Source organism: Dipodomys merriami, unplaced genomic scaffold (assembly GCF_024711535.1).
Source record: "Dipodomys merriami isolate MVZ:Mamm:240054 unplaced genomic scaffold, mDipMer1.0.p SCAF_44, whole genome shotgun sequence".
Classification (NCBI taxonomy): Eukaryota; Metazoa; Chordata; class Mammalia; order Rodentia; family Heteromyidae; genus Dipodomys; species Dipodomys merriami.
In genome coordinates, this window is record NW_027206002.1 from 7384681 (window position 1) to 7410783 (window position 26103).

The 26103-nt window shown below is 42.5% G+C and overlaps 2 protein-coding genes across 6 annotated transcripts in view; both read right to left on the reverse strand.

The window, feature by feature from the left end:
- Positions 1-13069, reverse strand: part of Ebf1 (EBF transcription factor 1) — a 415064-nt gene extending 401995 nt beyond the window's left edge. The window contains exons 1-2 of the mRNA XM_069993923.1: positions 12994-13069; positions 541-927 (exon numbers count right to left, since the gene is read on the reverse strand). The gene's annotated coding sequence lies outside the window, so the exon portion shown is untranslated. The remainder of the gene's footprint in view (positions 1-540; positions 928-12993) is intronic.
- Positions 13070-15500: 2431 nt separating this feature from the next.
- Positions 15501-26103, reverse strand: part of Rnf145 (ring finger protein 145) — a 58998-nt gene continuing 48395 nt past the window's right edge. For all 5 annotated transcript variants that reach the window (XM_069993930.1, XM_069993929.1, XM_069993928.1 and 2 more), the window contains 5 exons: positions 23981-24121; positions 22447-22629; positions 20379-20526; positions 19245-19601; positions 15501-17147 (listed from right to left, as the gene is read on the reverse strand). In XM_069993930.1, coding sequence (XP_069850031.1) covers positions 16785-17147; positions 19245-19601; positions 20379-20526; positions 22447-22629; positions 23981-24121 — 1192 coding nt within the window. In that variant the 3' untranslated portion in view covers positions 15501-16784. The remainder of the gene's footprint in view (positions 17148-19244; positions 19602-20378; positions 20527-22446; positions 22630-23980; positions 24122-26103) is intronic.

Sequence of the window (26103 nt, forward strand, 5' to 3'; positions counted from 1 at the left end):
TATTTTTTAAGTTAGGGGGAGATTAGGAGCCAGTCTGAATTTTTCCCCACTTGAAACTCTCTGTTGTTTTAAATATATTAGAAGTTTAAAAAATATGTCTAAGCAAATTGTTGTACCCAAATAAAAGAAACAAGTGGGTTTTCTTTTAACATAATCCGACCTCAGGCATTTCCCAAAAAGGCTAAACTTTAAAAGTTTAGGGTCTTTTTCTAGAATAACTCATTAAATAATCACGCATGTTAGCAATTTAGGTGAAAAGGAACTTTTCCACCTGATTGGGCTGTAACTCTCCTACTTTCAAATCACTTTGGAAGGGCTGTTGACTAGTGTGGGCCTGTCCTAAACACACCATTTCTCCTCAGAGACATGAGGCTAATAAAATCCACAAAAGTTATTCATGTGCCTCCTCCATTTAGTTGGCCAGAATCCATCTCTGAGAACTTCATCCTGGCCCCATTTTAGTTTAGTTCATTTGGACCTGCCTCTCATTCCAGTAACCTTCCTTGTATGGGGAAAAGAGAGAGATTCAGAAAACTTTACCTGTAGAAAATTCAGTGTGTTCATGCACACTATAATACAGCTGATAGATGCATATTATCCGTGATTGAGAATCTGATTCATATTGATGGTGCAAGACACTAGACTTTTCAACACTGGAGGTCTGTTCTGATTCCTCCTCCTCTTCCTTCTCTTTTTCTTCCTCCTCCTCCTCCTCCTCTTCTTCGATGGTGCCAGGGTTTTAACTCAGGGCTTTGTGCTTGCTAGGCAGGATCTCAATGCTTGAGCCACACCTCTAGCTCTCTTCTTTCTTTGACTCCTAGCATGGGAATCATTCTGGATGCTTACCAGAATTCTGGGTTTTCTTCTTCCAGGTGCATAGTAGGATTGAGGCATTCTGAGCATTCAGATGTAACCCTGTACTGTGCCCTGGCAAATGAGAAATTAGAAGATATGTGTCCCAAATAGAACAAAGAACCAGTGTGCAACTCGATAAATCTCCTTCCCTGGCCTCAAGGGTTAAAGACTCCCAAATGGAGTTTCCTCAGCCTGCTACTCTTTGCAAAAATAATGCAGAGACCTCTCATTCTCACATGGACATTCGGCATGCATGGGAAATTGTCCTCTTCTTATAAAGCCTAGAGATGTAACCTAGCCTCTCTTATTTTTTTTTTTGGGGGTCCAGTAGTGGGGCCTGAACTCTGGGCCTGGGCGCTGTCCCTCAGCTCTTCAGCTCAAGGCTAGTGCTCTACCACTTGAGCCAATTTTTTCTTTTTTGCTTGTGTGGTGCTGAGGAATTGAACCCAGGGCCTCAGGCATGCAAGGCAAGCACTCTACCACTGAGCCACCTTCCCAGCCCCCTAGCCTCTCTTAATCAACATACTCGGGACAGTAACTTTCCTTTTTGTAAGCAGTCAGAAAATTCTTCCTTTAGAATAAAAAGTGGACACTGGTGGCTCAGGCCTAAAATCCTGGCTATTCAGGAGACTGAGATCTGAAGATTGTGCTTTGAAGCCAGCTGGGGCAGAAAAGTCCACAAGACCCTTATCTCCAAATAAGCAACAAAAAGCTGGAAGTGGAGCTCTGGCTCTAGTGGTAAAACATTAGCCTTGAGCAGAAGAAAACAAGCAAGAATACAAGGCCTTAAGTGCAAACCCTGATATTGGCAAAACAAGGAAGGAAGGAAAGAAGGAAGGAAGAAAAGAAGGAAAGGAAGGAAGGAAGGAAGAAGGGAGGGACGGGGGAGGGAGAGAAGGAGGGAGGGAAGGAGGGAGGGAAAAATGAAGTGAAAATGGACTTCTATATCTAATTAAATAGAACAATAATCAAATGGAGTCCTCAGATGAAATCAGTGTCCTTGAAAGAAGAGAGACTAGGGTTCTCTCTTTCCCTCCCTCCTTCCTTCCCCCCTCCCTTCCCTTCTTTCCTTTTCCTACCTCCCTTTGTTGCACTCTTCCTCCCTCCCTCCCTTCCTCCTTTCTTTCCTTTCTTTCTTCCTCCTCCTCCTCCTCCTAATGGAGGAGGAGAAGCCAACTATATTTGTACCTGGATCTCAGTATTCCCAACTGCCAAAACGGAGAAGTAATTGTCTGATGTCCATGTCATCTGGTCTTAGCATGTCGTAGTAGCAGCCTAAGCTGGATAAAACATCTAATGGGACAAGAAGTCCTTCCAGAGTCTACCTAGTCCTATTAAGCTGGAAGTCTGAGGAACTTGAGGAGTATTGCTTTCAGGAGTTGCTGCTATAGTAGAACAATCTTCTGGTGTTTCCATCCAACACTACTTTGGAAAATGCTGTCATTTTCTAGCCGAGAAGAGAAATAAGGACTGAGTGGGAGAGTGCTTGTCTAGCATGCATGAAGCTCTGGATTCAATTCCTGAGTGCCACATAAAGTGAAAATGCGAAAAAAGCCAGAAGTGGTAGAGTGCTAGCTTGAGCAAAAGAAACTCAGGGACAGTGCCCAAGCTCTAAGTTCAAGCCCCAGGGAAGAAGAAGGAGGAGGAGGAGGAGGAGGAGGAGGAGGAGGAGGAGGAGGAGGAGGAGGAGGAGGAGAAGGGGGAGGAGGGGGAGGAGGGGGAGGAAGAGGGGGAGGAGGGGGAGGAGGAGGGGGAGGGGGAGGAGAAATATGCTTCTAAATTGAAGAGTTATTCTCTTTGGCTATCTGGCTGCTTCAGGAAATTTCCTGTTAATTTTCAGGAAACTTTTGTGAGAAGATATTGACTGTGTGGCGAGCAGTAGAGCGAAATCATTATTCTCTGCTGTCCTTATGTAATGTGACTGCCAAGAATAATACTCTGGCCGTGCAGCGGTGGCTCATGCCTGTAATTCTAGCTACTCAGGAGGCTAAGCTATGAGATCGTGGTTCAAAGCCAGCCCAGGCAGGAAAGTCCATGAGACTCTTATCTCCAATAAAGCACTAGAAAACCAGAAGTGGCGCTGTAGCTCAAGTGGTAGAGTGCTAGCATTGAGCTGAAGAGCTGAGGGACAGCGCCCAGGCCCAGAGTTCAAGCCCCACAACTGACAGAGAGAGAGAGAGAGAGAGAGAGAGAGAGAGAGAGAGAGAGAGAGAGAGAGAGAGAGAGAGAGAGAGAGAGAGAGAGAGGAGAGAGAGAGAGAGGAGAGAGAGAGAGAGGAGAGAGAGAGAGAGAGAGAGAGATTAATACTCTGCTTTCATTCAAATATTAACTTAAAATTGACAAGGGGGTTTCACATGACTCCTCTCAGCCACTGTGAAGATGTTGACTCTTTCACGGGGGAAGATTGGAAGTTGAGTGCTAGTGAGCTAGTGTGTGTGTGGGTGTAACCCCAGAGCCACAGCTGGCTATGAAATTTAAAGACATGCCTGATACTTCAGCAAGAAATTCCAAGTATCACCAATCACGCCACAGGATACTCCTCCCCCACACAAAAGTGCATGATGCTTTCTCCTGTCTTCAATGGTCTTACTCTCCTTTTGGGTGCCCCCGAAGATGGCACTCTTCTCGAAGTTTGGTATAGCCAGCTCACTTTCTTGGTCCAGAGCATCAGTTTATAGGTTAGAGGACTCCCCACCCCACCCCCAGAAGATGCCAGCAGAGATGTTACTAAGGATAGATCTATTGGTTTGATTTTTGCTGTGGTTCTTACCATGACTTCACCAATATGCAATGGATTCAATGTAAGCAAGTGGCTAAAAGCCCATGGGAATTTAGGTCTGTCTGTCATCAAACCTTAAATTAACTTGTCTTGATGGGAAAAGTTTCCTAATTCAAATTTAAGTCCTTTATGGGCTGAAGGTATGGTTCAAGCAGTGGAGCACCTGCCTGGTGAGTGCAAAGGCCTGAGTTCAATCTCTTTTACCATCTACAAAAAGGGGTGGGAACTATCTTAAACTTCCTCTGTCTGTCTGTCTGTCTGTCTGTCTGTCTGTCTGTCTCTCTCTCTCTCTCTCTCTCTCTCTCTCTCACACACACACACACACACACCATTTTAAAGAGAAAATCTTCTCCCAGCGCACTCGTTTTTTGTTTTTGTTTTTGTTTTTTTTTTTTTTTTTGTCGGCCGTGGGGCTTGAACTCTGGGCCTGGGCGCTGTCCCTCAGCTCTTCAGCTCAAGGCGAGCGCTCTACCACTTGAGCTACAGCGCCACTTCCGGTTTTCTGGTGGTTTATTGGAGATAGGAGTCTCACGGTCTCTCCTGCCCGGGCTGGCTTTGAACCGCGATCCTCAGATCTCAGCCTCCTGAGTAGCTAGGATTACAGGCGTGAGCCACCAGCACCCGGCAAGCGCACTCGTTTTTATTTAAACTATTTTTATGTTACTTCAATATAAGCAAGCCTAAAACTAGGAGTAAATTCTTTACATATGTAATTATTAAGCAGCACTAAAACCAAATTCCAAATTAAATTAACAAGGGAAAAAAAAAACCCACAAAACCAAGTATTTATAAATAAAAAGTAATACAGTATGCTGGATTCTGTGCTGTTTTGTAGAAACTAAACCTTCATCAGAATGTCAAAGTGGCTCTGAATTCAATAAAATGCCCCTTAGGGTGTGGCAGGCCTATCTACTATTCCCTCCGTGATGATCCAATTTTCCTACCACTTTTCTTTCTGAATGAACACAAACCATTCCTCAATGCATACTATACAGGGGATGCTTCATACATCTATTTCGATTTCCACTAACTGTCCCTTTCTTATCAACCCATGACAGTGAAGACTCACTACTGACATTAAACAGGTGTTAAATTTCGAGTTCAGAAATTTTGTCAGCAGGGCACCGGTGGCTCACGCCTGTCATCCTAGCTACTCAGGAGGCTGAGATCTGAGGATCACAGTTCAAAACCAGCCCAGGCAGGAAAGTCCATGAGACTCTTATCGCTAATGAACCACCATACTGTGGCTCAACATAGTAGAGCTCTCCCCTTGAGCAAAAAGAGCTCTGGGACAGTGCCCAGGCCCTGAGTTTAGCCCCATGACCAACCAAAAAACAAAAACAAAAAATAAAAAGCAATTTTGTGTCAGTATTCAGCTGCATGGTAATTGCTTAACTCTTAAAGATTCTCACTGTAAAGTCCAGTGGTGGAGCATGCGTGTAGTATAGACAAAGTCTTGGCCTCCTCCCCAGAACCACGCAAACAAACAAAAACCCCGGGACATCTCATTCACTCACAGTCCAGATGATACCCCAGCATACAATTAGAACCCAGCTAGTGGAATTTATGTTTTACAGGTTTACAAACCTTCCCCTCCCGCCCCACCTCCCACTCTCCAAAAGGACAGAATAGGCATCCTGAGGATGATCTGCCTTTATTTTTATGGTAGGTAACCTTGGGGCAAGTTGCTTAACCTCTCTGGACTGTGGGTATCTCTCTCTCTCTCTTTTTTTTTGTCTGTCATTGAGATCTGAACTCAGCCTGGATGCTGTCCCTCAGCTCTTCAGCTCAAGGCTAGCACTCTACCACTTAAGCCACAATGCCACTTCTGGCTTTTTCTGCATATGTGGTGTTGAGGAATTGTACCCAGGGCCTCATGCAAGGCAAGCACTCTACCACTGAGCTACTTTCCCAGCCCCAGGTATCTCATTTTTAAAGCATACTGTTCTTATCTTAAAGGAGACTAGCAAATGAGAGTTAAATAACCAAATAATCCTGTGGGGGGGGGGGATGAATGGATAAGACAGCTCTTACATTTTACGTTGTTGCTGTCCCTCAGCCTTCATCCCTCTGAGCACTCTTAAATACACAGATGGCTTAACCAGAGACACGTTTGTGAGTCTGTCCTTGAGTACAGTGAGTGGCACTTGTCATGATCCATGGATGCTTGCTGGCATTATCCATGCTTGCTCCCTGTCTCCAAGCCCGTAAACACTCCATCTTGGACAAGTGTGTTTTACTCCTAATTAATAGTTGGGAAGTCTGGAACCCAGAGGGGTTAAAGAACTTCACTAAAATCATGTGCTGGAACACATAGGCTCGAGCCCTAAATATCAAGTTACCTAGCACTGGATGATGGTCCTCTGGGACCTCTTCCGCTGGCCCTGTTGGAGACGTGTTTGCTGCTGCGAAATAACTGACCTCAGGATGAGTAATCTGTCACCACTCAGAGTGAGCTTCAAATTTTCCCATTACAAAAGGAAAATGAGAAAAATATGTCCTAGATACCACAGAGAAACATACTTCATTGTCTTAATTGCCTTTCTATTTCAATCCAGGAAGGCATTTAATTATTTCTGAACTACATTCAAAACTCTCTCAAGACTATTACTCTCCCCAGGTGAGTTAACAAAACCTGTGCAAAATATTTCTCAAGTTGGAATAATAGTATCCAACATCTGCTGCGTGCTATTCTCAATTCTTTCGGTTGGTAATCTCATTTATTCCTCACGAATTGAGAACGTGGAGATACTCACTGTTCTCCTCTAACAGATGAGGAATGAAGACACAGAGAGAGGAGATCTCTGCCTGAAGGGGTGAAGCCAACATCAGATCCCAGGCTACCAAGGTCAGGCTGCCATCTTCGCCCCTTTGTGCTATGGCCAAAGAGAGAGGTGGTTTCCCCTATCTGTGTCTGAGCATGTGTCAGAAAGCTATGTGAACTGCCCCAAAAGACTGCGCAGAGCTACCAGGGGGTCACTTCGGATCCTAACCTTCTGGGAATCCAGGTGGGTCACCTGGCAGCCGCAGGGTCAGCAGGGGCAGAATTTCGGTTCTTAAACACTTGAGGGAAGAAGTCCTTGTTGCGGAGCACTGTTGCCAGGCCCACATGATGCTTCCTCTGTGCCCTGTGCTGACTTAACCTACTGACCCATAATCACCTTTTTACAGACAGTTTCTTCTGAGAAGAAATCTCTAGAATTCTTCAATCCTTTCTGCAGACAGGATGCATTCTGTTTTGTTTAACAGAAAAACTAACCTTCAGCTCTTGAGCTTCTAATGGCAAATGAAATCTACCATCTATAGAAAACGAGGAAGACATCTTTATAATATGGGAAATCACTGGTATATTGATCATTATGAATTTCCTGGTTTCCTTTCTGTGTAATCATCTTCTGTCATGGCATTAAGAAAACAATCCCTATTTGATAGGAATTCATTGTCTTCCCCCTTTTAAATTATTTAGTAACCTTGGGTAGCTAAGAAATTGACTCTGCTCTGATAAAACCTTCCTATGCTAATTGTGGGCAGCAAATTAGTAATTATAAGAGATTATATAAAGCAGGAAAAAAAGCTAAACCAACATTAGGATTGAAGATTGCAATTAGATTCTGAGCCTTTACACATCTTTACTCTCAGTCTCTGTGAAGAATGAAGAAAAAAGCTCTGGAGCAAAATTGAAGAGGACCAGTTTTCTGATTGTGTCCTAGGGGGTTTGGATAAAGCTCAAGCAATTTGAAGAATCCCCTCAGGTTTGTACTCAACAGAATTCCCGACCTCTGCCACATCCTATCTATCATGAGCCTTTATCAGGATGAGATGCCAGATCGCAAGCCATTTGGTGGCATATAATTGCTCTGACATTGACAGTGGAGGGGTATAATTCATGTCCTCTGTTTGAGGGGGCAGAGCATTTTCAGTGGAGGAAGACTGGATATGAAAGCAAATTTAAATAAATATTCTAAGGACATTAAACAAATTCAAAATGAAATGGATACTAAAACAAAGGCTTATATGACAATTGAAAAAACAATAATGTAAGGTTTCTAATCACATTTGGATCTATGAGAAATATTAACTGAGAAGAAGGGAGGGAGGGAGAGAGAAAGAGGAAAGGAAGAAGAGAGGGAGGGAGAGAGAAAGGGAAGAGAAATGTAGGGAGGCAGAGAGAGAAAGGGAGGGACAAAGGACAGAAACCATGTAACCTGGAAAAGCTTATGAAAGCATGTGTCTAGTTTTAGGTGACATGTACATATGAAGCATTGTGATTGGTTTCATTGACACAAAATTCAGTAACACTGAATTATGCCGAGAGAAAGTTCTTTCTTTTCAGTCTCAACTCTTTTTTCTTATCTCATGTCTCAGGGCTAGTCTGTCTTTAACCTCTCTTTAACAACTCCAAATCTCCTTTGCAAAACAAAGGTAAAAATCAGTGGGCCATATCCCTGGGCCTTTAGCAGATAATACTATATTACCATGTTTTTATTGTATTTATTTTTGTGACTATGGCAACTGGTTTAGTTTGTGATCAATCCATACATTTTTCTTTAAGTTTTTCAAAATTAACTTAAAGACCAACATTAGATAAGTAACAGTGCAGACTTAGAAAAGCAGCTAGAGAGTTGCAGATCCAGCAAAGTAGGGAGAAAAATCTCGCTAGGGGTGCTTAAATCATTTTAATTAAGAAAGCATGGGCTTAAAGTGACACTGTCAGAGGCAGAAGAGACAGGGGCAGGCTATCCAAGCCCCTTCATTTTGCACCTCAGGAAATCCAGCCCTAGACACAGGGCAGGAGTTGTTCAGTCCCATAGTCCATAGAAAGAGCTACTTTTAATCTAAACTTGCTGTGTGCTCCTCCATTTCTTTTTGCACTACTCTGCAGGTTTCTCAAAAGCTGTATGCACTGAAACTGGCTAAATTTCTCCAGTCTACAAATCCACACAAGGAAGCAGGCCACAAGGCATTTATAAAATTTGGGAACTCCTCTGCATTTTCTTGGAACATGAATGAAGAGAAGAAGGGGTAGAGGAGAAGGTAGTCATAATATCCAGTGCAAATCCTATGAAATTAAGAAGACGGGGTGGAGGGGGGGGGGACTGGGAGGGATGGAGGAGAATAATAAACATTCTTGATCCATGTCAATGGATCAAGCAAAATGCACTGTACACATAAACTGATTTGTTGAATGGTTAAGCAAATTTTATTATTTCTTTTGCCAGTCCTGGGGCTTGAACTGTGGGCCTGGGCGCTATACCTGAGCTTTTGTGCTCAAAGCTAGCACTCTACCACTTGACCCACAGCTCCACTTTCTGCTCTTTTTGGTGGCTTACTGGAGATAAGTCTCTTGGACTTTTCTGCCTGGGCTGGCTTCTAATCCCAATCCTCAGATCTCAGACCCTTGAGCTGTTAGGATTATAGGTGTGAGCCACTGGCACCTGGCAATCACTTAAGGACAGTAAAAACACAAAGAAGACAAGTTGCAGGACCACAGTGACATCTAGTGGTAGTCTGTGGTAATGTAACTCTTTATGCAACCCTTGATTTAATAAGGCTTGTGGCGTGAAACAGAAATACGACTTTGCAGACTATTTTTCAGCTTGAATTTGTCTGCTCCCTGGTGATTAGATTTGTTTTCACAGGAACACCACACAAGTGAAGTGATAGCCTATTGCATCGCATCTGGAGATATGCCACAGCAGTTTGTCAGGTTATTGTGATCTTTACTTCAATTAATTGGTTTCCCAAGTTTACTCCTTATAAAGTTTTGGTTCCTCCCCTTTGTAATTAATAAAGGATTTGGGAAGTCATATGTTTAGATTGTCTAGGTATCTTCTGCCTTTCTAAACTTCCATCTACCTATTTTAGTATCTCAACAATAATTCTTGTCTAAATCAATTTTTCCCATAATAACTTGTAAAATGGTAATTTTCTAATTATGTCATTCTTTTCCATGTTTTTATTAGTTATCATTTAAATAAAATAGGAGTCCTTCTTGGTTCCCTATATATTAATTCTTATTTATTAGTATAGACTCATGAATTTCTTATGTATACTTACATGCCAGAATTCATGAGTCTACTCAGTTATAGCTATGCATGCATATTATAGATTATGTATTCATGTACAAGTTATAAGTCCTAAAGCTTTACACACAGTGTTTATTGGTATTGTATTCCTCTTTAAATGTCATGAAAGTGAGAAAATGTTCTAGATTAAGATCACTTTTATCTCCAATTAACCACAAGAAAACCAGAAGTGATACTGTGGCTCAACTGGTAGAGTGCTCACCTTGAGCTAAAGAACTCAGGGTCGGCACCCAGGTCCACAGTTCAAGCCTAACAACCAACCCAAAACAAAAAATCACTCCCTGTTATAGCCGATCCTGGCTTAGATTCTGCACAGAATCATAAGGGAGACACTGGATAGAGGTGTTGTGGGCAAGTTATTCTCAGCCCTAAGTGTATGTGCATGTACATGCATGCATGTGTGTCCATGTGTGCATATGCTTGTGTGTACATGTGCAGGTATGTGTATTTGTGTATTGTATGCATGTACAAGTGCCTGCATTGCGTGCATACACATGTGCATTTCTGAATGTATGCGTTATGTGTGTACATACATGTAGATGTATCTGTGTATGCGTATATGTGTGCATTTTGTGTGTGCATGTATATGCATGCACATAGAGAAATGGCAAAATGCTAACACTGGGTGAATCTGTGTAAAAGACACATTGAAATCTAGCAACTTTCATCAAAGTTTGAAACTATATTAAAAGTCAGCTTAAAGAGAAAATGAGATTTTAAGGAACTTTTAAACACCTCATTTATTCAACAAAAGGAAGCAAACTTCACTTGTTCTAGGGCTTTGAGAATCCCTGAGTCTCAGCAACTCCAATTCTTTTCACTGCTGCTCCTTACTCTAAATTCCTACAAATGCCTTAAGAATTCCTCAAAGGCACACACAATCATTGTGTACACCATACCCATACCCAGAGTCCTGGTCCTGAACTCATCCACCCCAACAGTGGGACCACCCTGAATTTGAACCAGAAGAAGCTAGCTATCAAAAAAAAAACTTTCTTAGATATCTACTCTTATTTTAAAGGGAAGTTGGTGACTATTTGGCTGGGAGAGTGATTTATTGGACTTGGGAGGATGGGGAGTTTGATGCATAACAGTTGGTCACCAGCAAAAACCTAATTGACAACTGGCTTAGGTTTTCCTATCTCAAGAGTAAATCTGATGCATTATAGGCACATTGCTACCTGTGCCTTAAAGAAACAAAAACAAAATAGGACGGAAGCCAGTAGCAGGTGTGCGCTAGCTGACACAACCCCAGACATGACATGTAGGTGGCTCCTCAGACCACATGACTGACACTGGGGCCTCCCCTGTGCCTCACGAAGCTGCGTGCCTGCCACCTGCTCCTCATCCAGAAATCTTACTCCTCTATGTTCTTTCTCTCCTAGTGGGTGCCAATGGCTCATGCCTATAATCCTAACTACTCAGGAGGCTGAGCTCTGAAGATAGTGGTTCAAAGCCCAAGCAGAAAAGTCCCTGTGAGATTTATTGCCAATTAACCACTCAAAGACCAGAAGTAGTGCTGTGGCTCCAAGTGTCAGAGTGCTAGCCTTGAGCAAAAGAGCCCAAAGGGGTGGGGGGGGCTGAATGAAGTGGCTCATACCTATAAATCCTTGCTAACTGGAAGACAAAGATGGAGGGATCGTAGCTCAAGGCTAGCCCAAGCAATAAGTTCACAAGACTCCAACTCAACCAATGGCTGGATGCTTGTTGCGCACTATCCTGTCATCACAGCTATGAGCCCCAGCACAAGTAAGAGAATTATGGTCCAGGTTGATGATGGCATGAAGTGAGACTCTACCTCAAAAACTAACCAACACGGAGGGAAAAACTGGGAGAGAGCAAGAAAAGGGGTGACACTGTGCAAAAACAAATATACTCTTTTACCTGACTTATGTCATTGTAATCCCTCTGTATATCACCTTTATAATACAAAACACAAAAAATTAACCAACACAGGGCAGAATGACTCAAGTGGTAGAGTGTCTGCTTCCAAAATGTGAGGTCCTAAGTTCAAGCCCCAGTACATAGAAAGGGAGGGAGGGAGGGAGGGAGGAAGGAAGGGAAGGAAGGGAAGGAGGGAGGGAAGGCAAAGAAAGGAGAGGAGGGAGGGAAGGAAGGAAGGGAAAAAAGGAAGAAAGGAAGAAGGAAGGGAGGGAGGGAGGGAGGAAGGAAGGAAGGAAGGGAGGGAGGAAGGGAGGGAGGGAGGGAGGGAAGGAGGGAGGGAGGGAAGGAGGGAGGGAGGGAGGGAAAAACATCTCAGGCTTTGGAATTAAACAGCCATGGTGAGCCAACACTACAGAAGCGTCTGGGTTGGTTTTTTTGTTGGTTTACTCTTCCTCCTAGAGTACCAAGTACATGGTGGCAGATGCATTTCTTAGGTACTATTTCTTTAGCTACTGTTTGCCAAAAACCTACATTCGTAGTAAAAGATAAAATGGCACTAACATGTAAGTTGTACAGTACAGCTAAGTAAATCACACATGGAAGGGGGAGGGTGTAGAAGGGAGGGAGGGTGAACAAATGCAATCATGCTACTCAGTGTATACTACGTGGAAAATGACTGAAGTAACTTATGGGCAGGGATAGGAGGGGGAACTGGGGAAAACGATAAAAGAAAGAAAAGAAAGCCGGGCACTGGTGGCTCACGCCTGTAATCCTTGTTACTCAGGAGGCTGAGATCTGAGGATCGCGGTTCAAAGCCAGCCGGGGCAGGAAAGACTGTGAAACGTTAATCTCCAATAAAGCACCAGAAAACCAGAACTGGTGTTGTAGTTTAAGTGGTAGAGTGCTAGCCTTGAGCTGGAGAGCTGCTCAGGCACAGAGTTCAACCGAGAAAAAAAAAATGTAGTCATTACCTGACTTATGAAATGAGAGCCCCTCTGTACAATACCTCAATGACAATAGAATTATTTTTTAAAGAAAAAAAATCACAGATGGAAGGTTTTAAATGTTATGCAAATTAGCTCAACTGACTTCCCTCCTTTCTGATCATGTGGGGCTGTTTAGAAATCAAACCCCCACCAGCACCAGAACCCAGAACCTTTCACTGCACAGGTTCTTTGTGCTACAGGTCACCATCATAAACTAAGCAAGGTGCTTCACATCTCAGCTGCGTTTCTCTTTTTCTTTTCCTAAGGGAGTGAATTCCAAGGTAGTTTAAGGAAGACTAGCAGCTTTGGAGAAAAAAATAATTAACAACTAGAGAGAAAATGAGAATTTGTACCTACCTACCCCTCAACATGCACTTCTTGCACTGACTGATTACATACTCACCTTTTAAGAAAGCCATTTTTGTTTTTTGTTTACTTTTTGAACTCTCTAAACCAAGTCTGGACTCTTCAGCTCCGGCTCCATTCCAAACCTACCAAGTCAGAATTACAGGATTAGGTCTAAGTTTCCAATGTTTTCTAGGACTATTCCCATCTGCTTCCAACATATCACATTAACAAACACAGTGGTCTAAGGCCATGGAACAACTTGGTCACTCACCAGAGTACAGAAATTCAAGCACAGACCCTAATAGAAATAAGATTAGGCTTGTCCATTGCCTTCACCAATAGGGTCAACCAAGAATCAAAACCATTTACAAGTAAAAATATCTATGCTGAACCCGGACAGTCTTTTTCTTCTATTTCATAAACAATACTGTCTATTAGGTATTACAAGTAATCTAAGCCAGGCACCAGTGGCTCATACCTGCAATCTTACTCAGGAGCTGAGATCTGGAGAATAAAGTGACCCAAGTAGAGCCACTCAAGTCAAGAAACATGATAAAGGACCAGTCAAATAAGTGAGCCAAGAAAGTGTGAGGCCCTGAGTTCAACAGTTCTATGTAGGCAAGGATGTAACTTATGCAGTCAGTCCTTCTCATGTTTCCTAAAAACATAAAAATTGAGTTTGTATCATTTGCAATGTTTGAAAAATGTCAACAACTCATTCAGATTTCTACTTGTGTGTGCTAGTCAAGTTTTCTATCCAAGCCACATCTCCAGCCCTCAAATATATTCCAAAGCATATTTTAAAATGCAGTTAACTCACACCCAAAATCCTAGCTACTCAGAGATTGAGATCTAGAGGATTGAGGTCCAAAACCAGCCTGAGCAGAAAAGTTTACAAGACTTCAGTTAACCAGCAAAATCCTAGTCTGGGAGTATGGTTCAAATGGCAGAGCACCAGGTGTGACCAACAAGTAAGCTGAGAGATGGAGGCCCCAAGTTCAAACTCTTGTACTGGCAAAATATTTTTAAATGCGTAAAATTGCACTGTGGAGGCCAGAGCAAAATTCGTCACCTGAAGGTCCCTAATCTGTCACCTGCTCTAGAGTCCACTATCTGAGTGCAGTTATAAAGGGCACCCACAATGACTTCTCTACTTGGCATGAATTACTATGCTCTCTCCTGCTTCTAGAAAGAATTTTTTCTTTTCTTTTGGTGGACATGAGCTCTACCACTTGAGCCACAAGCCAGTCCTTTTATGTGTGTGCATGTGTTGTGTTTTGTGCCAGTACTAGTTCTATAACTCAAGACCTGGGCATTCTCCCTGGGCTTTCTTTTGCTCAAGATTGGCTAGAGCTCTATTACAGGCACTTTACTGGTTAACTGAAGACTGTAGGACAGAATGTAAAGTTTATGGTGTCCACTTCAGGAAAAGCGGGTGATTGTACAGTGTTTCAGTCTTTTTCCCTTTGGCATGACTATCAGGAAGGTTCATCAACTAGTGTATCCCTGGCAACTGTAGTGTATGCATAAGACAAATCTTTGCATTCTCAAAACCACTGTCATTTTGAGAGCTTGTTGCTACATAGTATAGATCTCCTGCCTACAAGGCAAGGACATACAATCGCAGCTAGATGTCCAGCAGTCTCCTCTAGCTTGGTATACAGAATTCCTAAGGTCTGCTAGCTGTGAGGTAAAAGAAAGTATCTTCATAATGAATATGTGACACTGATACCAAAGCAATCTATCTCTACAGGCATTAAAATACCCAAGTACTTTTCCTTATGACTTTATATGCCTCTCCTCCCACAGGTACTCAAGTCTAAAGGACAATTCAATCCCAACTTGATCTGCAGTTCTGTTTCTTAAAGCAGGATATCACAATACTTATCTTTGAACTTCATTATACAAAGACTGAAAATCAAGATTTTTAAAGTTTATAGTGGCTAGGGCTAGCAGCATTCTTTGGCCACTAGAGGGAGCCATCTGCTTTGTTTCCTGCCTGATCTGATCTATTGAAGCCATAGTGAGAAACTTGGGGAGTGCTAGACACAAAATCACCTGGGAAGGCCTGAAGTTCATGTTATCAGAAGAGCTGAGACAGTGGGTCTGCGGTGGTAACCAGAAATACGTAGTTATCTTTTTTGTGTGTGCCAATCATGGGGCTTATTAAACTTTGGGCCTAGGCACTGTCCCTCAGCTCTTCAAACCCATAGCTAGAGCTCTATCACTTGAGCCACAGCGCCACTTCTGGTTTTCTGAGTGGTTTACTGGAGATAAGAGTCTCATGGACTTTCCTGCCCGGGCTGGCTTTGAACCACCATCCTCAGATCTCAGCCTCCTGAGTATGAGCCACGGGCACCCAGGGTACCCAGTCATATTTATCTTTTTAAAAGTCGTCCCCCGCTCCCCCCCACAGGCTTCTGATGAAAGACTTTTATTCCTCTTGTGTAGGAGATTTAACCAACTAGCCCTTCAGGGTGTTGCATGTACAGGGCTTTTGTGATGGGGATTGACAAAGACAAGAACTTTCCAACAGCAACAAACCACAGGAAACAAACCCAGTTATCTTCAAATTTAGATTTATTAAGACATTCAGCTATGTCTGTCAGTCTACACCCCAATCTGCTACTAAAATAAAATGAAGTGAACATCTCACATTAGGAATACCAAGTCTGAAAAACACTTTTTGAGCCAAGCCTATTGTATAAATAAATGACTAGTTTCTTTTCATATCAAAATTCCCATAAAAAAATCCCCCCCCCATTCTACCTGTAGCCATGATGAAGGTAAAAATTTAAATATGACACATCCTTGTCAAAGAAAAGGTGCAAGGCCTACAAACAGCTTTAAAGTGGCATTTGCAGAGTGGTCATACAGGTCTGTACTCATTCCCAAAGTGCAAGTATTGCCATAATTTAACACTGTTTTGATTCAGTTGCAAGAATTAAACATTACACAAGATTGCAAAGTACACTTGGGGCTTTATCAATACCCTAAAGCCCTTCCCACTTTGGCCTCCTCTGCTAAAGCAGACTCCAAAGTGTTCATTAGAGTTTTAGTTTACTTCACCCAGCCAGCCAAGTATAGATATATTAACAAAAGTTCCATATACAACAAAGTAATGAGGACTCCGTCATGAAGTTCAAGAGCCTCAGTCACGTGAATGCACCCACCAGGCCCGGGGCCAGCCCCCCAACCCTGTAGAGCACATCCAAGTTTGTCTGGTCACATGAATGCGCATCAGCCCCTCCCCTCCCGGCACATCCAAGTGTGATCAAGCTTCAGTCTTTGAATACAATCAGTGTTCTACATCTTTGATTTCACTGCAGCGCTGTACAAAACTCAACAGCCACCTGAGTTCCGATTAACTGAGAGGAAAGGATGGAGAAAAGGGCTGATCACAGCTCATACTTTATAACAAGAAATGATTTTGTCCTACAAACAGGGAAAAATAATGCCAGTTCTGCTTCTTCCCAAGACTGTTCTCACGTTATTTTGCCTCCTTCCCTTGGCCCCTTTCAAACTCAACATATGATTTTATGCACCCCTCACAAACCAGGGGCTGCACCTGAAGTTGTTGAGTGTGAATCTTCTTGGCAAGCCTCTATGGAACATCAGCATAGAACATATAAATACATTTTGATGAGCATACATTGCAAAACTCCTCCTACACACCAGGGGCTGGAGCGGGAAGTCTCGGCTCCGAGGGCTTCCCAGAGCAAGAGCAGATCCTCAGAATGGAGCTTCCTGCCTAACTCCATCACATTCCCTCATCAGATCCCAGCACAGTTCCACGGTAAGCCTCCTTCTCCACAGTACCAAGGCGCACGGTGCTGCTCCTTCCTTCTAGACTGATTCAGTAGGCCGCCCTTCATCCACCCCACTCTGAGGCTCCTGCCTGGGGTCTACAGCCCCTTCCTGGCTATCAGATCTCCTGGTGATATCCCCACGATTGTCCCCAGAGTCTTCCTGCATCCGGGATCCTGGAGGATGCTCAGGGCCTGGGGCTTCTGTGCCTTGCTGAGGCACGAGGTTTTGCTCAGCTGCAGCATGGGGCTGTGGAGCAGGCTCTGTCCCTAGTCCAGCAGGTTGGGAGTTTTTGAGGTGGCAGTGGCACAGAGGACAGGTCTCTTGGACATACAGCCACTTCTTAAGACAGCCTGCGTGGAAGAAATGACTGCATGGCGTCATCACGGCAGATTTCATGTCCTGAGGGAGGGGCCAGAAAGGTACCTCATAAGTGTCTGCTATTTAAGAGCTCTGTAGCCACCCCCCAACATTTCTGGCTCCAACATTCCTTTGTAACACAAATCAAAAATCTGTAACACAGACCTCAGAATAAAATTCATTTTATTTCAGTCATAACCCTGGCACCATCAGAACCCTTATACAAATTGAAAAAATAAAACCAAAAATGAGGAAGAAGCTACCTTCTCAGCTGGGTTTGCAAAGCTTCAGGAGTGCAGCTGCAGCAGTCCCTGGGGTGACACAAGTGTCACTCAAGCTCTAGCAGTACTTGAGCCACCGGGTGACACAAGTAATTACCTTGGAAAATCTGACAAAGTCAGGAGTTTTCCTGCAACTATGCTTCAACACAGCTCACCAGACGATCCCATGATAAGATATTTGCAGGGAGACAAAACTCAGCCACAGAACACCAGGGACAGGACATGGCATTATTATCAGAGACCACGTGCGTACCCAGTGTTTAAGGTCTGGACTGTATAAGCCATCTATCTGCGGCAGAACCATCCATTAGCAACCCATTTTCCAGACCTGTTGAATCAGGACATCTGAAGTGAGATGTGTGAAATTTTATGCTCTCGAGTTGGATAAGAATGAGGAGCAATCCTTTGCATTAGTCCTGCATAAGAATGTTTGGGGAGGGAAGGCTGAGGGCATGAAGTCAAAAGAGTAGAGGCATGTATACATTTGGTGAATAAGCCATTCATTTTGTTTGAAGCCCCAAACAAAGAAGTATGAACATCCCAGAAATTCCTTGCCAAGAACTGGTTAAAACCCCAACCAACTTTTCAACAGAAAGCCATCCAAAGAAGAACACCCAGCTGGGAAGCTCAGCAATGCCACCCTGGCTTTCAGGTGCCATCAGCAGGCAGTCCCAGCACCTCAAGGAAAGCGATGTGACCACAGGAAATGCAAAAGGAAGGCTTCAAACTCCCAACCCCCCAGACAGAGCACTTAGTCCTGGGACTCCCAAAGCTGAAGTGCCCCAAATCTGTTTCTGAAGTGCACTGCTGAAAATAGTGAGGCCATAAACAAGCTAGAGTAGACTAACAACCAACGAAACCAAGCACAGGGGCTAATGCAGAGGACACTTTACTTCCATCCCCTCAAACGCCATAACTCCTGGCAAACACTGTCTTGCTTGTGTCCAAAAAGCATGTTACATTTTTAAAAAGTGAAAAATGTAATGGTATTTTACCCTAAGGAAAAAAAATCATTGTGCTAGGTATTTTTAACACATACAAATGCTATTACTGTACCTAAACTATGGAAGGAGAGCTCTGCCCTGACTGATGATGCCAGCTATAGCCATAGGCAGCTGCTATTGACCTTCAGAGCAACATCTCTGGTGTTCCTGGCAACTTAAGTATAGTAGTGAAAGCTGCTCCTATCACCCTTCTGAATGGGAGACCACTGACCAAACTCCAGGCCTTTTCTCCCCAAGGTGATTTAAGTATTACCTTTCATCTGCAATACAAGGCAGCAGATCAGCTTCACAAGCACACCCTCCAACAGTGGCCTTCACCACCCATTTAGCAACCCACTGGGACCCCTTCTCTTTGCCCACATGAAGGACATGCACACTTCTTTCCTACCCTAGAAACATAAAGTCAGAGGCTTGGCACACCACTTTTCACAAGTTTGCTGACTGCTGATTTTGTGTGTGTGTGTGTGTGTGTGTGTGTGTGTGTGTGTGTGTGTGTGTGTGTGTGTGTGTGTGTGTGTGTGTGTGTGTGTGTGTGTGTGTGTGTGTGTGTGTGTGTGTGTGTGTGTGTGTGTGTGTGTGTGTATTCAGGAGTAAATAAATATAAAATATACGTGACCTGTTTTTCCTTTATTTGTGGGTGAGCAATAATGTTGAAAACAATAATTAGAACTGGATGAACTAAATTAGAAAGTGAATTGAGAAATAAAATGGAAATATTTTACCATGTCTTCAATCACTTCTGAAGCCTCCTTCCCCCCCAGCCCAAGAAAAATTTTGTCTGGAACGTAAGTGGTGGCAGGCCCCGGGGACATGCTGCGTGACCTACCCACACACCTTCCTGCTGGGCGAGTTACCTGGTAACAGATGGCACAGATGTCATTGTGCTTCTCCAGCTGTTCTTTTGTGGCAATGGGCAATGATTTAATCTTATTCACAGCATCCCTGCGGAGAAGAAAGCTCTTCCAGCCCAGCTGGGCCCGAAGCCACACGTTGTAGTAGGAATGGATGAAGATGATCATGGAGCCCATCACAGTCCACTCTCCAAAAATGGTCTCAGAGACACCATAGGCCACCACACAGAGGGCCACAAGGAACTCCAACAGGCGGTATGTGCCGTTCACATAGTAGATGACGTCATCCATGTTCTCCACAGGCTCTTTTCTGAATTCCTCAACCATAAATAATACATAAATAAAAAGTGTCCCCAGAACCTGGAAAAAAATTACAGTAAAACAGAATGTGGGTATTAAAAACATTTTTTAAGGGTTAACTCGTAACATGTTCATGGATCTTTCAGGTGCCTTATTTAAAATTTAAATAGTACCTGGGAAAAACATAATGTCGGCAGTGCAGACAAGGTAGTTAGCTGAGTGATCCAACACCTGCGATTCCTCGAAGTCATCCCAGCCCATCAGTCCACCACACCTTCCTCCCTGCCCCTGCACATACTCATCCCTGGCCCTCAGCAACAGAAGACCTTTGTCTCCCCCTCCACAAGCAAAAATGAACAGGCCTCTGTTGCCGCTGCTACATTTTCTTTCATTTCTTAATGACCAGACTGCACAGATCCACCTGTGAGTTATAGTAAGTCTGTCATTTCTAGAACAGTGCTGTCGTGTGCATAAAATAGTCTTTGTTACAGATTTATGTTGTGAAACAATAACCATCTTAAAGTCAGCACTGACATTTAAAAACCTACTCCAAACAAGCCCTAGAATATTTTAATACTTTGTGATTGCCAATCAACTTAATATTTACATTACAACTCTATTATATCACTCTGTAAAGGGAACTGGAAGGTTTATTACGTTAAGGAAAAACCTAACAGCACAGACATATCCTGCTGGTGTCTAATGACCTGCCTCCTGTTGTCTGGGGAAGTGGTCACCTAAACAGGCCACGTGAACTGAGAGACCTCGAGGAGGGTCATTCCTCCCCTGGGAGAGAAGGTCAGAAGGTAGTAGCTGTCATTGCTATCCTGAACTTACCTGAAGGGAGGTAAGGATGCTGCTGGAGATAATGATGAGAAGCCAGAAGTCCATGTGGAAAAACTGGCAGATCATGTATGCCATGTAGGCAGGGAAGACGAGCAAAAACAGACACAGGCTCACAGCACGGAAGTGTTTCCATAAGCTCCTGGAGGAGGAGGAAGGGTCCATTAGGGGAAGAGCTTTTGCAGATTGCTACACAACTGGCCATATTTCAATCATGATTCCCCACGAGAAAAGGCACTTTCAGATCTATTTGTCTGAGCTCACCCTTTAAGTTCAACATCTCAAATGCTTCCATGGAGAAACCTTAGTTCCCTAAATTCAAATAACCATAATTAATTATGGTGATTAAGAATATCTGAAACATATCCAAAGGCTTATTTAAAGTGACTCTTTCAGCCATCCTACTGCTAGAGAAAGTCATGTCTGGCATTGTGGATTATAGGAATACAAAACAAACTGGATAACCTAGAAATAAAATGCTAATTTAGAATGTTCTGTACTCTGCTCTCACAATTCTATTTCCTACACTAAGCAATAACCCAGTGTTTTTCAATAACAATAATCACAATGTGGACAGAAAACAGGAAAACGTGGTGACACTGGATTTTCAGGCATTCCTTAATAAGTACTTTACAAAAATAACAATAAGCTGCAATATTATAAGATTTTTGGTAGTTCATTTTTAAGTGCTATCTTTCTCTGGTGCTGGAGATTAAAATTAAGGTCATATGCATTCTAGGCATAAGGTCTACTACCTGAGTCCTCAAAATAGTTTTTGTTTTGTTTTAGCAGTGTAGACTTAGGGCTTTATACTTGCTTGCTACATAGGTGTAGTATCCAAATAGTACCTTGAGAGCTTGAGGCCCTGAATTCAAATCCTAGCCCCGGGTTGAAGCCCCAGTATCAGATCACACAAAACAATACAGTACCTTGAGAGTTTGAGGCCCTGAATTCAAATCCTAATCAGCACAAAACAAAACAACAAAAACAAAAACCAGTATCTTGTTTGTTTAGAGGGTCTAGAAAAAGAACACAGCTACATGAATACCCTTTACCTCAGAAAGATCATCTGGAAATGGAAAGGATGTCTCTAAGTGCACAGCTGTAGGATATGGGAGGATTGGCGTACAGACCGATTAGCCCCATCAACCCTAACCATCAACTGGGTATCAGATATAGCCAGATGACATTCATATCCTCAAAATAGTATCATTAAAAAAGAAATCATTTGAAGCCGGGCGCTGGTGGCTCACGCCTGTAATCCTAGCTACTCAGGAGGCTGAGATCTGAGGATCGCGGTTCAAAGCCAGCCCGGGCAGGAGAGACCGTGAGACTCCTATCTCCAATAAACCACCAGAAAACCGGAAGTGGCACTGTAGCTCAAGTGGTAGAGCGCTCGCCTTGAGCTGAAGAGCTGAAGGACAGCGCCCAGGCCCAGAGTTCAAGCCCCACGACCGACAAAAAAAAAAAAAAAAAAAGAAATCATTTGAGTTTTTATTCCTTAAAACCATCTCTGTAAAGCCATGTGTGCTTGGACCTAGCTACTAATTTTGTCTGGTCTCAGAGTTCATCAGAGACCTTCATCGTAAACCTTAACAGGCCACAGCTATCTAAAAAGCCATCAAATTAGGCAGCTGTTCCACAAATCGACTCTTTAGGGTACTCAGCCAGCCCTCAAACTTCCTTTTCTTCATTTTCATTTAATGTCTTTCCTTTTAACCAGTATTAAAAACAGAACAGAATTAAGTATCATTTGATATGTTTACTAGATTAAGTACAATCCTTGTTTCTGAAACTGGACCAACATAAAATGTGCTAAACTTCTCCGAAGAAGAGATAATTTATAGCCTCATATGTGACTTGTAAGTATAGAAATTCCAAGGAAAAAACCAGAGCAGAAAAGCCAAACATTTAAAATACAAATTTGTTGAGAATTTATTAATAGCAATGATCCACACCGTGTCCATCTTTATAAACACTGCCTAAACCTTAGATAATAAATTTGTGAAAAGGGTATTAACATCAATTAAATGAAGTTCAAGAACATCCAGAAGGTTCTTACTTGTCTCGAGACGCTCCAAGTGCCAGAACAATGGGATCTGCAATCTCCAACATGGACTGCAGTATGGAGGCCACAACGATGAAGAGGATGATACTGAGGAGGAAGGCGCGGTGTACCACCTGAAGCTCGATCAGCCCGGTCTGCACCGCCAGGATTAGCAGGGTCACGCCTTCAGTCATCCCCCTAGAAGAAAATCACTTTCAGAAATTCTTGGATTCTCTTTCTGAAGACTCATACTGCAGATATATATTTAAAGCAATTCTGATAAGGCTAAAATCCTGCTTGGTCTGCTGGGTAACTTCCCCTCCTATAACATGGGTGTGTTGATAGGCAGCCATACACACACATACACACATCCCCACATGTGCAAGAACATGCTGTTAGATTAATGCACCATGTGTAATGAGCCAGGTACTTCTGCTATTCTCAGATATCCACAGGATTTTACCTATTTACCTACCCCATCATTATATTCTGATTATGCAAAAGATATAATATGGGCCACATTGTCATAGGCTTAGGGAAGAAAGCATCTCTTTAAAAATACCGTAAGAACTAGTAGACACAAGATAAACACAAATACTTATTTGTGTTTATTTATTAAAATTTAATTTTCATGAAAAATATAAAGTCATACACATGTAATCTATTGGCTTGATTTATAAAGAACCTGCACACACACAAATAAAACATTAGCTAAGACTGGCAAGTTTTTAAAATTCTACATTCACAGATATTTTGGTAACATGGTGTATTGTAGAAGACCATAAGAGAAAATGGGCATCCCTAATAGTGAGATGCACAGATAAAAGTCTTTAATAATCCTACTGGTACTAACTCAATGTCTGGATATTCAAAGCCAGGCATTGGTGGCTCACACCTGTAATAATAGCTACTTAAGATGCTGAGATCCGAGGACTGGGGTTCAATGCCAGATTGGGCAGAAAAATTATTTACAATTAATTACCAAAATACCAGAAGTGGATGTGTGGTTCAAGAGGTAGTCAGCCTTGAGAAAAAAGGCCCAGGCCCAGAGTTCAAGGCTTATATTATCAGCACAAAAACAAAAAAAGGTGGGAGCTATTTTGTGATACCATGGGAGCACTTTGCAAAATCCAGACAGAAAACCTCCAGTCTCCCAATCAGTAACAGCAGGGGAAGCACAGAACTAGAGGGGATTCATCCTATCTAGGAGACTCAGAAGACACGGCGACCAACACAATGTGGGTCTTACTTGGATCCTAGTTGAGCAAAGTGACAGAAAATTAAGCAGGGAAAAGTAACAACTGGATATATAATATCAAAGAATTAGTGGATCAGGACTTTTTAAAAAATTTACAGATTAAAATATTTAGAGTAAAAGGTATCTGGGATTTCTTCCAAGTGTTGTAGCTTGATTGAGGATAAGAGAGGGATGATAAAGCAGGTAGGACATAAGACTGGAAATTTCCTAATTAAATTCATCAACAAAAACATTCATCATTGTATCTTCAAGCTGTCTGCTGGATTTCCGTGCATCCAGTAAAGGACTTACCTATTCATGGCAGGATCGTTCACGAAAGCCCGATAACCCTGCAGGTAGAACTTGCAGAGGGTGAGGACGCCCAAGGCAACAAATGAGACCGTAAAGACCAGGCCCAGCAGGGAGTAGGGGGTGCTGCAGCACTCGGCGATGCTGGAAAAGAGGGGGAATCAACAGACATCCCATTTGGAATAAAAACATTTCAAGTCTCCATACCAAGCTTTAAATCATTTCAAACCAAAACCTGAGAGTAAATTATCCAATCATGCCAAGACCCATGCTATTATTCAAAACTCTATATTTCTACTTCTATGGCAAATATCTAGCACATAGAATCATAACTGAAACAACACTTTTATTTTTTAATTATCTGCCATCTTCAAATGCAGTAAAATTCAGAGCTTAAATCTAGTTCAAACCTCAAACAACATATATTAGCAGGTGGGTAAATATGAAGGAGAAACCTATGTGGTTTGTTCTGAAAAGAAGTTGACTGTTCATCTTGTCTGACTGTACTACTAATCTTGCTACTTATTCTAGCCCTCATTAGGCCACACAGTCCAGGGGAGGGCCTCCCTACCAGAAACTCTCCATTCACAAACAGCATTACACTTCCATTTCATTCACACTCAGATAACTGATTTCTTCATGGGTTACCTCACAAGCAAGACTGAGGTACAGTCCAAACCTGTTTAAAGACAGTTTTAATTTTGTAATTAAAAATCAACCCTTAAGCCAGGAACTAGTGGCTCATGTGGTAATCCTAGCTACATGGGAGAATGACATCTGAGGATTGTGGTTTGAAGCCAACCCTGGCAGGAAAGTCAGTGAGACTCTTATCTCCAATTAACTACCAGAAAACCTGACGTGGTGCTGTGGCTCAAAGTGGAGAGTGTTAGCCTTGAGTCCAAAAGCTCAGAGACAGTGCTCAGGTCCCTAAGTTCAAGCAAGCCCTATGACCAATAAAAAAAAAAATCAATCTTTAATGTAAAAGTTTATTTTTATAGGTAACTATAAAAGTCTATTCCTAAAGATAAATGGAAGACCCCTTAGACCTTAAAATACTTTCAGTCAACAGGCAGACATTAACTCATATTATGCTTTAAATATATGTGCTACCATGTACTAGGGAATGAATTACTGACTCAATTGTGTGCTGTACACACATGTAAATTATTATATAATACAACGTTCAAATTGTCTATAACTTTTATTCTTCCTGAGACAAGGACTCAAACTTAGTACCTAATGCTTTTGCTATAGGCATTTTACCAACTGAGCCACACCTACAATCCCAAATATAAAAGCTTGATTCCCATTAGAAAAGGCCAAAATTCAGTAAGAATTACAGTGACACTGGGTAATGAAGAACCATATAGTAACTCTTCAATTAAGGAAAGGGTCATCTCTCCTGGCCATGAGTAGGAAAAATAGAAAAAAAAAATTAGAAAATACCACCAATCTGTTATTTTCTTTTGTAAATAAGTCCAAAATTCACTCCTAGTTTGGTAACTTGATAAGCCTATTAAACACTGACTCCACCTAACCTGACTGCACGTTTGAATGGCTAACATGAGGTGCAAGGAGGGACCCACTCCTGTCCCACACTGCATTAAGGCAACCACACAGCTGTGCATCTTCCTCTTCAAATTTAAAACTTCTGCACAAAATCTCCGTAATATTTACATTAAAAACATTAGTTATTTAATATTGAACTGACTGCTAAAATGATGCTGACTTTGCTGACAAAAACATTGCATTTATAATTAGAAGCCATTTATAATTAAACAAGTTACTCATTTTCATAAATTTAAAATCTGACTTGGTATCAATGGGTTTATCCTAACTGTCAAAATAAGTATTGCCTGTCATGTTTTCAGATATTCCAAATGTGTGGACATTCGCCTCCATGTCGACTTACTCCATCTCAGCAAGCAGCATGCTGCTTCAGGGCTGCAACTTGGCCTTAACATACCCCTCCCTCCATCCTTTACATTAGACACTGAGAAGCAGAGGCCCCTCCACCTGGATCTCAAGCCTCCAGAGCCTCCCCCACCTCCAGGGTTTTCCTTCTTGCCTGCCAAAGTGACAAGGAGCAAGGTAACCAAGATTCTGAGGGCCTGAGATTCATACTG